Source organism: Cucurbita moschata, unplaced genomic scaffold, assembly GCF_002738365.1.
Source record: "Cucurbita moschata cultivar Rifu unplaced genomic scaffold, Cmos_1.0 Cmo_Scf00006, whole genome shotgun sequence".
Classification (NCBI taxonomy): Eukaryota; Viridiplantae; Streptophyta; class Magnoliopsida; order Cucurbitales; family Cucurbitaceae; genus Cucurbita; species Cucurbita moschata.
Window position 1 is genome coordinate 2,646,327 of NW_019268522.1, and position 14,817 is coordinate 2,661,143.

At 35.7% G+C, this 14,817-nt stretch overlaps 2 protein-coding genes and 1 long non-coding RNA gene across 3 annotated transcripts; 2 read left to right on the plus strand and 1 right to left on the minus strand.

The window, feature by feature from the left end:
- Positions 1–1,248: 1,248 nt before the first annotated feature.
- Positions 1,249–2,921, plus strand: LOC111444451 (cysteine-rich repeat secretory protein 11-like). The gene is made up of 2 exons (XM_023082547.1): positions 1,249–1,708; positions 2,797–2,921. The coding sequence occupies exons 1-2, from the start codon at positions 1,249–1,251 to the stop codon at positions 2,919–2,921; spliced, it is 585 nt and encodes a 194-aa protein (XP_022938315.1).
- Positions 2,922–3,198: 277 nt separating this feature from the next.
- On the minus strand, positions 3,199–12,261 carry LOC111444208. The gene is made up of 3 exons (XR_002710663.1): positions 12,142–12,261; positions 3,799–3,813; positions 3,199–3,231 (listed from the first exon to the last, which is right to left on the minus strand). It is a non-coding gene; the product is annotated as an uncharacterized LOC111444208 (long non-coding RNA).
- Positions 4,961–13,991, plus strand: LOC111444207 (histone-lysine N-methyltransferase SUVR4-like). The gene is made up of 10 exons (XM_023082218.1): positions 4,961–5,190; positions 6,034–6,258; positions 6,330–6,585; positions 8,180–8,874; positions 9,559–9,824; positions 10,547–10,613; positions 10,773–10,823; positions 11,511–11,624; positions 12,593–12,685; positions 13,720–13,991. The coding sequence occupies exons 2-8, from the start codon at positions 6,076–6,078 to the stop codon at positions 11,622–11,624; spliced, it is 1,632 nt and encodes a 543-aa protein (XP_022937986.1). The 5' UTR covers positions 4,961–5,190; positions 6,034–6,075; the 3' UTR covers positions 12,593–12,685; positions 13,720–13,991.
- Positions 13,992–14,817: the final 826 nt, after the last annotated feature.

The window sequence follows — 14,817 nt, forward strand, 5'->3', positions numbered from 1 at the left end:
AATAGTGACTTAATTGAAAAAAAAAACAATTAATCAAATTAAAATTAAAACTTTAAAAAGAATTGGACCAAAATGAAAAATAAAAAATAAAAAACTAAAGTTTATATTTAGTCAAAATATCATATAAATATAAGACTTTTAACCTTTTTTTTTTTTTTTTTTTTTACAAAGTTGACCATATGTCAAAAATTTAGTAATTTATTACAGCCATTAGCAGCATATTAGATGACCAACTTTAGTATTTTAAATTTTAACCCCAAAAAAATAAAGTACAATGTTAGCTCCAAATTGGATGAAGGTAGGCAGGAAACTCAATACAATCCAATATTCTAAAGACGAAAAGAGAGTCTCCGACGAGAAAACTTCATAAATAAATAAATAATGAATTTAGATATCGAAATTTTGCAAGTTTCTTTTACAATCTAATATCTTAGAGACGAGAGAACTTTATGGAATGGGTCGAAGTGCATGCAAACTATCTCGAACATTCACAAACAAAAATAAATAAATAAAATATATGTTGATTCCATATTTGTGAGATTCTTCGTCAGTTGGAGAACGAGGCATTCTTATAAGGGTGTGAAACCTCTCACTACCAGACGCGAGATAAAAACTTTGAGGGAAAACCCAAAGGAAGGTGGACACGAAGCGGTATGCCAACAAGACATTGACTCTTGAAGGGGGTGGATTTGGAGGTCTCATAAGAAAACGAGTGTTAGCGAGGATATCCTAAGCCCCAAAGGTACCACTAATCATTCTTGTAAAGAATGCAGAAATCTATACCTACCAGACACATTTTAAAAACTTTGAGGAAAACCCGGTGAATAATCTCCTTCCTTTGAATATATGTTTGAATATATGTTGATTTAAAGGTAAGTGCTAAGCCCCCTAAAGTTTTCTGTACAATTCACCTACCATTAGCAGGCTTTAGAATAGATCCACCAGAACCAGAGCAAAGTTAACACAAGATCAATGAAACTCACCTCAAAATCAATGAAACCCATCAGCAAAACTGCACAATTCTTCTTCCTCCTCCTCTTTTTACATTGCCACTCTGAATCAGACCACACAGCCTTAATATACCACCACTGCACCAACAGCCAAACACCCACATCAACATCAACGTCCGAAGCCCTCTCATCCCTCTTCAAATCCCTCATCACACACTCCACAAACTCCACCTTCCACACACAAACCACCGCCCAAAACGGCATCCCCATCTCCGGCGAGTACCAATGCAGAGGCGACATGAGTTCCACCGCCTGCCAAACCTGCGTTACTCAGCTAGGCATTTTGTCGAACAGGTTGTGTGCAGGAGCTAGAAACGCGCGCGTGCAGCTGAGGGGGTGTTACATGCGGTACGAGACGGACGGGGAGGTTGAAGAGGAAGTGAAGAATTGGGAGTTGGTGCATAAGGAGTGTGGAGAAATTAAGGGCTATGCTTATGATGAAGGGACCGGCGCGAGAAATGGGGCGCTGTGGGCGGTGGAGGAGGGGATTGTGAGGAGTGGAAATGGGTTTTGGGAGGCGCGGAATGAGGGAGTGAGGGCGGTGGCGCAGTGTGAGAGGGCGCTGTTTGGGTGCGATTGCGCGGAGTGTGTCGGCCGTGCTGCGGAGGTTGCGCAGGACGACTGCGGCGGTGCGCTGTCTGCTGATGTTTATTTGAATGGATGCTATCTCAGCTATGCTACCTATGCCTACCCCTCAGGTAATTTTCCCTCTTTCAAAAATATAGAAAAGACATTCTTGCCCCTGATCTTACCACGTCGTATGAACATCCCTACTTCCAAACATTCATTTTTCGATCCCGTAAATTCTTTAAATAGAATTTCGTAAGGATAGAAAAGTCATTCTCGTTCGTGTTCCTATCCCGTCCTGTGAACGTTCTTATTTCAAAGCATTCATTTTTTTTATCTCGTAAGTTCCTCATCCCTGTTCCTGTTCCTACCATGTCCCGTGAACGTGTTTATTTCAAAACATTCATTTTTTTTATCCCGAAAGTTTTCCATCCTCGTCCTTGTACCTATCTAGTTCTGTGAACGTCCTTATTTTAAAGCATTCATTTTTTTAATCCCGTAAGTTACTCATCCCGTCCTTGTTTTTACCACGTTTTATGAACATTCTTATTTCAAAGTACTCATTATTTTTATCCCGTACGTTTTCCATCCCCATCATTTTTTCCCTGCAAGTTCCACATCCTCGTCACTATTCCAATCACGTCCTGAGAACATCCCTATTCCAAAACATTCCTTTCGATCCCGTAAATTTTCAAAGTAGATTTTCGCAAGGATAGAAAAGTCATCCTCGTCCTTGTTCCTACCACGTCACGTGAACATCCCTATTCCAGAGCATTCTTTTTTTTTAATCCCATAAGCTCTCCATCCCCGTCCCTATTCTTACCACGTACTATGAACATCCCTATTTCAAAACATTCTTTTTTTTATCCTACAAGTTCCACGTCCCTGCCCCTCTTCGTACCACGCTAAGCGATAAATCCCTATTTCAAAATATCATTTTTTTATCCCGTACATTCCCTTAAAAAAAATCGTAAGGACGGAAAAGTCATTTGCATCTCTATCCCCACCTCGAGAACTTCCTTATTTTCAAACTTTCAGTCTCTAAACTATTTGATAACACAACTTATACACGGGTTGTTAGGTTAAATTGAGTTGATCGAGTTCTTCACATCACTAAATCTTGAACCTATATATATATATATATATAAAGAATATTAATTAAAAATATTATTGGAAAATGAAAAATAATTATATAATATTATTTGTTCTATCTTTAAAGGTTACAAGAACAATGGTTCAAGTGGGAGGGTAGCAGCTCTTGTGTTGGGTGGCTTTGCATCCATTGGATTAGCCCTTATTCTCCTCATGTTTTTCAAGTCTTGTGGAAAAAAAGATGATTATTAATTAACTTTATTACAATTTATATTTTAAAATAATGCAATAATATTACTTCTTTATTATAATATATGCTGCCCGATCAACGACGACGGCCACCCACCGCTACCAGATACGGTCCTTTTTGGGCTTTCCCTTTCGGGTTCCCCCTCAAGACTTTAAAACGCGTCTGCTAGGTAAATGTTTCCACCCCTTCAAGGCCCAGCGTCCTCGCTGGCACCGTTCCTTTCTCTAATGTGGGACTCCCGCCAAATCCACCTCCCCCTTCAGGCCCTAGCGCCCTCGCTAGCACTCGTTCCTTTCTCCAATCGATGTCGGACTCTGATATGCGCCTGCAATGCTGGAATTTGCAAAGCTAGAGGGTCCTTCTAGAATCCTTGCAAACATTTATAGAGAATGCTAACTTAACGGATTGATTCCAACCAAGAGCTGGTTAGGAGATGAATGACTCTTAGATCGAACTTGGAATCTATGATGGTCACTCTTAGATACCAAGACGATTCACTTCAGAATTGGCTTGATCATGGCTAATCGAAGGAATCGATTTTTAACATCAAACCTAAAGCAAGGTTTGAAAGAAACATACCACCCAAAGGTTCTTGTATTCGAGCATGATTTCAAAATTGAATATTACATGTCTTTAAATAAGCCCACAAAATAACTCTATCACCCCCGACTACAAATTACTAATAAATGCTATTAAATACAAACTGAAGAAAATAAGTTATTCATAAATTGGGTAGTTCAACTTCAAGTCTTCTGATCACTTTCCAATATCAGCCACTCCATTATTTTCTTGATTTGATACTTGAATCTTCTTTGTATTGTTTCTTGTAATTGCACGTTCGGTACATGTAAGTGATCAATTGTTGGATTCATATCAGACTCCCACCAAATCCACCTCATTTGGGGCCAGCGTCTTTGCTGGCACACCGCCTCGTATCTACCCCTTCAGGGAACCGCCTCCTTACTGGCACATAGTCTGGTGTCTGGCTTTGATACCATTTGTAACGCACAAGCCCATCGCTAGCAAATATTGTCATCTTTGGGCTTTCCCTTCCCTTCAAGGCTTCAAAACATGTCTTCTACAAAAAAAGGTTTCCACACTCTCACAAAAGGTGTTTCGTTTTCTTCACCAACTAATGTGGGATATCACAACCATCGGTGACCACTGCAACCCACCAGTAGCAACAAACGACAATCACTCGAGCAATATAAACATTATTTATTTACTTGAAATTATGATAGTATTCTTATGCAATATCAAACAATCATCACATTTACCGACATTCCATTTTAAAGTATTTTATTCTCAAATATCTTAAAACAAAATAAACGCCGTAACAGAATCAGAATAAGAATAACATTTTTATTTCGATCATCGTGTTTACTAAAATTCACAAATTAAATTAACCGATGGGACCCACGGCTAATTTGAGATTCCGACTCCATTCGAAGAGGAATCACATTCCTCTTCTAAAATCTCGTCAATCTCGTGCCATAACCTTTTCATTAATTATTTTATATCCACTAATTTATCTCGTCTCACGCGTTTCTAATTTTATTTTACAATTTTCCTAATATTTTTTTTTTCGTTCTTATAAAAATAAAAACATACTCTATTTTGATATCTAATATTTTTATAAAATTAAAAATTCCCATTTAATTTATTAATTATTTTGTTAGAGTGGAATATTTGTTAATATATGTTCTTTCAATTAAAAAAAAATATATATTTAATATATTTTAGTTGATGTAATTATTTATTATTTTTAACAATAAATCAATTATTAAAATAAACAACACTATTATCAATTAAAATAGTACTAAAATAAAATAATATTTTTATAATGGATTATTATTATTATTATGTTAATTAAATTAGAAGTTATACAAAAAAAATTGGTAAAATCGTACAAACCAATAGGATTGTAACACGTATAAGGTACATGGATTTTGCGTGTAGCGCGTAGCAGAGGAATGGGGTAACGAACTCGACCCCACACATGATTCTCTCTGGAAAAATCGGTCCAGACTTGGCTCGCAGAGTACCTGTAACCCGTTCGTCATTCTTCCTCATCTTCCCACTACCCGAACACTCAATCTCTCAAAACCATACCAGATTCTTCTCTCCTTGAAGTTCTCAATCAATGGTGGCTTCGTTTCTTCACTCCTGGATTTTCGACTTCATTCGCTACTGAAAACTTGCGTACTACGCCATTGCGGTTTTTGGAGAGCTTTTTTGAACTCTGTGATTGATGAAGCTTTGAAAGGAGTGGTAACGCTCGTTTTTGGAGTTTTTCTTTTGCATGTGCTCTTGTTTTCTCTGTTTTTCATTTTCTTTATGCTCTTTGCTTTGAGTTTTGAGTCTTTTCGTCTTGTTTGGATGCTGAGAGTGTTTGTTTTGTACGTTTGAACGTCTTGGAAAGACCGCTGCTACCTACTGCATTGATGTTGTTCGGTTTCTTTCTGTTTGATCTTGTATTGGTAATGGTGAACCGCAGTCTGGCCGTTGAAGTTTTTGTGTTTTCTTGAATGTTTTCCTTTTTCATTGGCTGTTTAAAATCGATTTTTGCGGAATCTAGGGAGAAATGTGAACAAATGCATTGTTGTGTTTCTCGTTTTCGTTTCTATGTCTATAAAGGATCGATTTGCTGCGTTTTCTTGTGGCTATGATGATGATGATGAAGTAGAAGAGTCTTGTGTTTTGAATTCTGCTATTGTCGAGATGAGTTTACAAATTTTAATTGTGGTAGGAGATCTATTGAGTTTTGTTTACGTTTACCAAGTGTATAGTTCAGTTCATCTTTGTTTGATACTCTGCTTGCAACCATTTCTACAGTGTTCTTGGTATACGAGCTATTTTCTTTAAAATCCACATGCAAGGGATTCCTCTGTATATTTTACCCATTTCATGAAATTAGACATTTTTCTAATTTTTTGAATGTATTCTTGCTGCATGTTTGTCATTTTTTCCGATTTCTTTCATTCTGTTCATATCTATTTTAGAGATTTTGAAATTTGTTCCAATGAATTTCGAGATTGCTCAGATTTTATGTATGAACTTAGTAATATGTAGCCCAACGTTCTCATTTTTTGTCTATAATTTACTCTAGTATAGGAAACAGGTTTCCTTGAATTCCATCAATATTTGGGTGTTCCAATGTCTTCGAAAGAGAAAATTGTCAAGGCATTGAGTGCAACAAGATCAATAGGAATTCCTGATGACCAAGTAAAACCAATTTTGAGGGATCTGCTAAAGACGTATGATGGAAACTGGAAGCTCATTGAAGAAGACAACTATCGCACCTTAGTAGATGCATATTTTGAGCACAAGGAAAATGAGGTTTCTATTTATACTTTTCTCCTTTTAAGAAAGCTATGTCAGAGACTGATCTTTTATTGTGTTGTGAATAGGAATTAGAAGGAAAGAGAGGCGGTCTTTTGCATGACCAAAATTCTCCAATTTCTCTAAAGAGACCACGTGAAGGAGAACAACAGAATCAGGCTTTGCCCACCATTGGTAGCTCAAGCCATAAATCAGTTGTAAGGGAGGATAAAATGTCTGAAGTAAATGCTGGACAGGAAACTACGAAGTCGATTCAACATGGTATAGTCATTAGGCCCAGTGAAAATTTGTCATCAGTGAAACCCATTTCAGCAATTCATCCAGGTATTTATTTATAATTTTGAATATTAAAAATGGCAATATATTTGTCTAAGGAACGTCATTTTGTTATCTGATTACTTTTACAGTACAGTTAATACCAAGTTTGCTGTTTAAAGTGAACCCTTGTTTGGGCTCTTAAAATATGCATCTACTAAGGTATATCAATGATGTACTTTATCTACAAAAATGGTACATGAGTGATATACTAAATATTGGCTATGTTAGTGATGTGCTTTACACATAAATGATATTTTACTAATATACTTTATAGTAACAGCCCAAGCTCACCGCTAGCAGATATTGTCCTTTTTAGACTTTTCCTTTCGGGCTTCCCCTCAAGATTTTTAGAACGCGTCTGCTAGGGAGAAGTTTCCACACCCTTATAAAGAATGGTTTGTTCCCCTCTCCAACCGACGTGGGATCTCACAATTCACTCCCCCTTTAGAGCCTAGCATCCTCGTTGGCACTTGTTCCCCATCCAATCGATGTGGGATCTCACAATCCACACCCCCCCCTTGGGGCCAGCATCCTCGCTGGCACTCATTCCTCTCTCCAATTGATGTGGGATCTCACAATCCACCCCCTTCGGGGCCCAGCGTCCTTGTTGGCACTCCATTCAGTGTTTGACTCTAATACCATCTCTAACAACTCAAACCACCCCTACAAATATTGTCCTCTTTGGGCTTTCCCGCAAGATTTTTAAAATCCGTATACTAGGAAGAGGTTTCCACACCCTTAGAAAGAATGTTTTGTTCCCCTCTTCAATTGATGTGGATCTCACAAGACATATCAATGATACAAAAATGGTACAACAATGAATATGAGGGAAAGTTCTCCATATTTGCAAATGATTTTTTTCATGTAACAAATTTACAAATATGACGTATAATCTTACCATTCATTCTAATTTTCCTTTAATTAATTTCTTTATAATTTCCCTTCAATTAATTGTTATAATTAGCGAAGTTGGTGGGAAGTTATCATGGCTACTTGCTTGGAAAATTGGTTGGAGTGGGACCATGAAGATTTTGAAGTCAAAACCTGAGATAATCATTGATCTGAATGCTATGGATTAAACATGCTGCCTATGTTGTAGATGGAATTTGGCCTAAAACCTGTTGTGATTAACCTTTTTTTTTTTTTTTTCCTATTAATGCCAAAAGAATAACTTTTTTGACAATCTACTTTGGCTTTGAGATTGGTGGTATATATGATCTCCAATTCGTGTTCATTTCTTTTGTTATAAACATATTGTTTCAAAAAAAAAGTTTCATAAGCAGCCCAGCCAGAAACGGGTGCTGCTGAGTCTTTGTCATCTCATTTGGTAGATAGGAATTAGAACAGGGATATCTAATTTAAGCCAATTAGGTCATTTGACACTTCTTCCTTACCCTTGGAGAAGTAAAATTTGAAAAACTGACTTATCCTTCGCATCATCTAAAACAGCTGGAAAACCATGATTTTCTGTGAAAATATTGTGTTATCTGTCACAGATTGTTTCTCGTAATCGATTATTTTAATAGATGAAGTGCAGTTAAATTTCTTTTAAATCTGTTCTTAACTTCTCTGGTGGTACCCTTCCTTTTTGCTGAATCAGATAAGAATGCATTTACAAATGGTAACATGGAATGCAATTCATACCAGATTTGCTCAAGTTCTTCTCAGTGTGCGAGGCCACTGAGTACTGCACCTTTTCAAGATCAATGCAGCAGTTATATTAGCAAGTGTTCAACTTCTTCTGAGCACGTGGGGCCAATTACTCGTGATCAACATAATAAAAGAAATAAAAGTCATTCTTTGTATAATATGTATGACTTGACAAAGGGTGCAGAGAAAGTTAAAATATCTTGGGTTAATGAATTAGGAAATGAGTCTATCCCTAAGTTCAATTACATACCAAACAACATAATTTTTCAAAATGCCAATGTCAGCATTTCAATGGCTCGGATTTCAGAGGACGAATGCTGTTCAAGTTGCTCAGGTGATTGCCTTCTATCATCTTATCCATGTGCTTGTGCTCGAGAAACTGGTGGGGATTTTGCTTATACACAAGAAGGTCTACTGAAAGAAGAATTTCTGAATCAATGTATGTCTATGGGATGCGAGCCTAAGAAGGAACATCTTTTTTATTGTGAAGATTGCCCAATCGAGAGGTTAAAGAATGACTGGAAGCCTGAGCGGTGCAAGGGTCATTTGCTCAGGAAGTTTATCAAAGAATGCTGGAGCAAATGTGGATGTGACATGCAATGTGGAAATCGAGTCGTACAACGAGGTATTTCATGCAAATTGCAGGTCAGATTTATTTATATCTTCCTATGATGTTCCTGTTCTGAAACTGTTTTCCTCCAACTTGTATAATTCACGATGTTGTTGGATATTATTGATTTAACCTGTTCATTATTGACCTCATTCAATAAAGTACTACCATAAAAATCTCAAAAGAGTACCTGTACCTGAAACCAATGTCATTGGGTAGGTAGGGAATTCCTAGGAGTGTAGACATCTCTTTTTAAGGAACTCAAGCCTTAACTTAAGAGAGTTTATGTGGAGTACTTTTCACTCTTCCTTCACAATACTACTTCACTATTGGTTAACATGGAGTATTTGGTCTTCTAGGGTGGTTCATACTAATTCAGAAAATTCTCATAAGATCTTATCAGTATAATTAAAAAAGTTTGGTTGCTTCAAACTTCAATAGATAGGTTTTGATCTGTTTATTTGAGTAGCAAGACAGAGAAATGAACGTGGAAGCTGTTAAATTATTTCTTTCGTGCATTGTTTTATTTTGTCAAGTTCTGGCCTTTGCATTTTTCTTGATATTTTCCCCTTGGTGATTCTTTTAAACTGGCTCGTGAACCTTCATGATGCATATGACAATATAAAGGAAATGGATACTTGTTTGACTTGGTAACCTTAAACCAGATTTCTTGCGACTTGATTTTAGCTAAGATACATGCTTTGACCTCCATGTTTCAGGTTTTCTTCACTCGCGAAGGAAAAGGATGGGGTCTCAGAACTCTAAATAACTTGCCAAAAGGGTCTTTTGTCTGTGAGTACGTTGGTGAAGTACTGACGAATACAGAGTTGTATGATCGAAATATGCAGAGAACTGGCAATGAGAGGCATACATATCCAGTAACTCTTGATGCGGACTGGGGCTCAGAGGGAGTTTTAGAGGATGACGAGTTACTCTGTTTGGATGCAACTTATTATGGAAATGTTGCAAGATTTATCAACCACAGGTATTGTAAGCATTGCATACACATTATTTTATTTTGCTTAAATTTCCTTTAATGGAAGTTTACTGCACGAGATATGGATTTTTCAAATGCTCTCATTCCTTTACTGCATCTTTAAAGTTATAACTTCTATTTTTTTATGTGTTGTTGCTGCTGATATGTTACATGTATGTCTGAGATACAAGAATTTATTTAATGCAACTATAGAAGTAGGAATATAGGAATCCTAAGACGTGAAAAGAAAAAGAAAAAAGAAGTAAAATTTGAGTCTACTAGGTAAAATTCCGTATTTCATTGGTATCTTTATTGAATTGGAGAGAATACTGATATTCTATTATATTATGCTTATATAGAAGAAAGTCTCACTACAACGTAAGCAGAAAATAAATACAATAAAGACTAAATATTAACGACTAATATGTATAATACTTATAAACATTACAAATTCCAACAATCTTCCTTTCCTTAAACAAGATAATCTGTTGGTTGATCTGTGATTGATCTAAGTATCGGTTGAACTTCATGTAAAATACAGAAAGGAATAAATTATTAGGCAACCCCATAGATTAAAGAAGGTTATTTTTACTGAGATTATTTCGTTTCCATTAAACTTTTTTTCAGGGCATTATTTTCCGTATATGAATATATATATATGCATACATTACAATTTATAATCCATGTAACTCACTTCCCTAACTTCAATGTATTTTGTTTTTCTTCTTTAGATGCTCTGATGCAAATTTGATCGACATTCCTGTTGAAGTCGAAACCCCCGATCACCACTATTATCATGTATGAATCTTAACAAACTTATAAATGTTCACAACTCAGGTGTCGCTGTCTTTGGGGAAAAAAAAGAATATTACTCTGCCCTTTCTACTGGAAAATGGAAGCATCTTATATTTAGCTAAAGAAATCCGTCTAATTTCATTTCGCATCCTGTATGTGCAGCTTGCTTTTTTTACCAGCAGGGAAGTGAAAGCTTTGGAAGAGCTTACATGGGTAGGTATGCTTGACTAACAAAACTAAGCTCTATTCTGATTTATTTTTATATTTAATTAAAATTTTGATTTTTGATCCTCTATTGTGTTGAATGCTTTTAAGTTCTAACTAGTTGGATTTGGGCACTTTCTTGTTAGGTTTGAACTTTTCTTTTCTTGATTTTGTGGCTAAATTTTGTAATTTTGTGATTGGGGTTGAGCATTTCTTTGACATGATTTTGGGGTGATGTGAATTGAATTTTAAATGATTTATCGGTTAATTTATGGGAAACCTTCAAATTTAGTTTTGAGGAGGTATTAACAACCATACGGTTATGCTTAGGACTTACATTTGGTGACATTGATAGTTTAACATTCAAATTAACTTGCACAGGTAACATTAGGGGTAAAAATTAAACTTCTTCTGAAAAGATGTTACTTTTATTGGAAAAGGAAATTTAAAGTTAATATGCTAAAATATATGTTCAATATATTTAACACTTAAAAATTATTATTAATATTTCTATTTCAGTTCATTTTACAGAAGTAATTAAAAAGTACTAATATTTGAAGTTGTGTCTAATAATTGTTTGCCACACGTTCACAGTGCTGGATACATGTTTACTAATATTTTAAGTTGTACTTTATTCTACCATATGCGCCACTGATTATACATGATCTTGAAGTTTTACGTTTGTGAGAATCACAGGACTATGCAATTGACTTTGACGATGAAGATCATCCTGTGAAGGCATTTGAATGCTGTTGTGGAAGTGGGTTTTGTCGAGATTCGAAGAAGAAACACAAGGAAGCACTTTCATAGGTACATTGCGTTCTATTCATTCATTTCTTTCCATCCTAAAGAACTCGTTTTCATTAAATTGGTTTATGTCAATTTGTCAAATTCCATCATCATAGTCCAAGTGGTAGGATTGATAAGTGAGCCATTCTAGTATTTGTGTCCAAAACTAGATTTGTATCTTTCATTACCCTTACTAATGATTACTCTCATATAACTTGGTTATATTTTATGAAGGGCAGTTGCTTTCTCACTTCTGTTATTTTCATGTTGAAATTCGAACTTAGTTTGACATTTCCTTAAAAAGTCTTGAGGTAGACAATCTTGGTGAGTGCTTTCTCACTTTTGTAATTTTCATGTTGGAATACGAAAAAGGTTTTTAAAACGCGTCTACTAGGGAGAGGTTTCCACACCCTTATAAAAAATGTTTTGTTCTCCTCCCCAACCGATGTGGGATCTCACAATCCACCCTCCTTTGGGGCCCAGTGTCCTCACTGGCACTCATTCCCTTCTCCAATCGATGTGGGACGCCCCAATCCACCCCCTTCGGGGCCTAGCATCCTTACTGACACACTGTCTTGTGTCCCCCCCTCTAGGCCTCAGCCTCCTCGCTAGCACATTGTCCGGTGTCCGACTCTGATACCATTTGTAACTGCCCAAGCCCACCCCTAATATATATTGTCCTCTTTGGGTTTTCCCTTTCGGGTTTCCCCTCAAGGTTTTTAAAACGGGTCTGATAGGGAGAGATTTCCACACCCTTATAAAGAATACTTTATTCTCCTCCCCAACCGAGGTGGGATCTCACAGTTACGTTTTCCGTCCTAGAATAATTAAAATAAGTAACAAGAGAGTGATTAAAAAAGAATCTCAGAATCTATTACATCAATTTGTTTAAGTCATATATAGAGAATTTATTTAACCCATGCATAGGATATTTGTGAAAAAGATGTACATTAGTCAATCCTTATTTGTCACTAGTCTGATGGGAACAGGTTGCAGGTCGAGTGGAGCAATAAACGAGGAATAAAAAGGCGATCAATCCTTCATCTTGGATGACTTTTTTGGTTCATCAGAAATTTTCCCAGGTTAGTGTTCATCCATCCACTTTTTACAGCTTTCCAACCATTGTCACTTCTAGTTTCTGCACGTTTTCCTATACATATCTCTTACTTCTTTGAGATGTCTTCTCTATCTCTTGTTATGCTTCCCAGTTTTTTTTTTTCGTCTTTTTTCCCTCGCACTATTGTCTGAAAGTTTACTTTTTCATAACTAATTTTCTAACTAGTAATTTCTTTTTATGGCTTGATTACCATTTTCAAAAGAACAAAATATTTATTATTTATTATATAGTTGATATTGTCCGAAAATTTTAGAGCAAAAATTATTTTATACCCTTAAATTTTAGGAGTCATACTACTAGAAAGATCTACACAATGGTATGATATTATTCACTTTGAGCATAAGCTCTCATGGCTTTGCTTTGGGCTTCCTCGAAAGGTCTCATACCAATGGAGAGGTAAAAATGGTTACAAGTGAGTACCATGATCATTTCCTAAATTAGCCGATGTGGGACTTTCATCATCCAACACCTCCCCTCGAACAAAGTATGCCTCCCCTTAATCGAGACTCAACTCCTTTGGAGTCTTAGTCATTTTTTACTGCCTTCGAGGAGGCTTGACTTCTTTTCTTTTGGAGTCCTTTGTTCGACATTTGAGGATTTACCAATATATTGGCACGACTAAGTTTAGGGCATGATTCTGATACCATGTTAGACGAACACGACTCTCCACAATGGTATGATATTGTCCACTTTGAGCACAAGCTCTCATGGCTTTGCTTTGGGCTTCCCCCAAAGGTCCCATAATTGTGGAGAGAGTATTCTTTGTTTATAAATCCGTGATCATTCTCTCTATATATATATAAATAAAAAGCTTAATTCTAAAAAAACAAAAACTAAATGACTATCGAACAGTCCGATACCGAAATGAGTATCATGCATTTGAGGAGTGAAAATAATAAATAATGGTTTTAGTGTACAAAAAATAGGTATATTGAAACAAAAACAATTAACATAATGTATTACGCCTAATTATGTTCTTGTTGTTTACACATGTTTTAGGTGATGGATGGCCTGCAACAACTATAGCAAGAATGAGAAACTACTGTGTAGGTCTGTTATAGGAGAATCGGTATGTCAATATTTTATTCTCAACCTTACAACTCTGTACAGTTTTTCTTTACTTTCTCGTCGTACTCTTGAAACGCTTTAATGCGTTTTCTTGTAATTTCATCGGTTGAGCTAGCTAGAAAATATATTCTCGATCAAAAGATTAGAGATTCGAAGTATTCATAGATGGAGCAGTTTAGGGAGTAAACTTTGTAACTAATAGTAGTCGAGGGTGTAAGTGGTTCGGTTCGAACTTCTCATAATGTTGAGAAACTGTGCCGACCGAACCAACTAGACCGTCGATTGGTTCGGTTCAACCCTTTGAAAGTTGAATCTCATTTCTAAAGAATTGAGATGGGAATTAGGAATGTACGAAAGAATCAAAATCAAGGGGAAAGATAAAGAACCGGATCCTAAACCGAGCCGAAAATTCGTTTAGGCGGTTTAATCGAGTTCCTCAAATTGGATTAAAAATGTCTTGATTAGAAACTAAGTTCTAATTTCAATAATCCATCTTAACTTTTCTAATTTCAATAATACTTCTGTTTATATTTTTAAATTTCATTAATTTTATGTGATATTCCAAAATATTAATTGACATTTAGTATTTGATATAAAACTGAATTTTATCATTTTTAAATTTAAATGTGTGATACAGATGTATTAAAACTTAGAGCAAAAAATTAATTTTGGAAGTGAGTTTTCTCTTTTTTTTTTTTTTTTTTTTTTTTTTTTTTTTTTTTAGCTTAGAGAGATTCAAACGTCTAATCGATTGATATATATCATAATTAGTTGAGCTACGTTCAAGTTGACGTCGTAAAATTTCGTAGGCTTTTAGATGTGTACTTCAAAAAATAATTATCTTCCTTATCGTACATCAATCATTAGTTTGATTATTGAACAATTTAATTAGCAAGTCATTTGGGCCGGGAAAATTGAAACTTATTTCATTCATTTTAGTTCGTGTAGTGTTGAAATCTAATATTTGGAGTTTCAATAAATCTTAAAATTAGTCGAACAAATAATCTCCATATATATCTATGACTCTCT

Coding starts and splice junctions, on each gene's coding strand:
- LOC111444451 (XM_023082547.1), top strand. CDS start 1,249: ATGAGTTCCACCGCCTGCCAAACCTGCGTTACTCAGCTAGGCATTTTG. Junction 1,709..2,796: donor TACCTATGCCTACCCCTCAG/GTAATTTTCCCT, acceptor CTATCTTTAAAG/GTTACAAGAACAATGGTTCA.
- LOC111444207 (XM_023082218.1), top strand. CDS start 6,076: ATGTCTTCGAAAGAGAAAATTGTCAAGGCATTGAGTGCAACAAGATCA. Junction 6,259..6,329: donor TTGAGCACAAGGAAAATGAG/GTTTCTATTTAT, acceptor TGTTGTGAATAG/GAATTAGAAGGAAAGAGAGG. Junction 6,586..8,179: donor CATTTCAGCAATTCATCCAG/GTATTTATTTAT, acceptor TTGCTGAATCAG/ATAAGAATGCATTTACAAAT.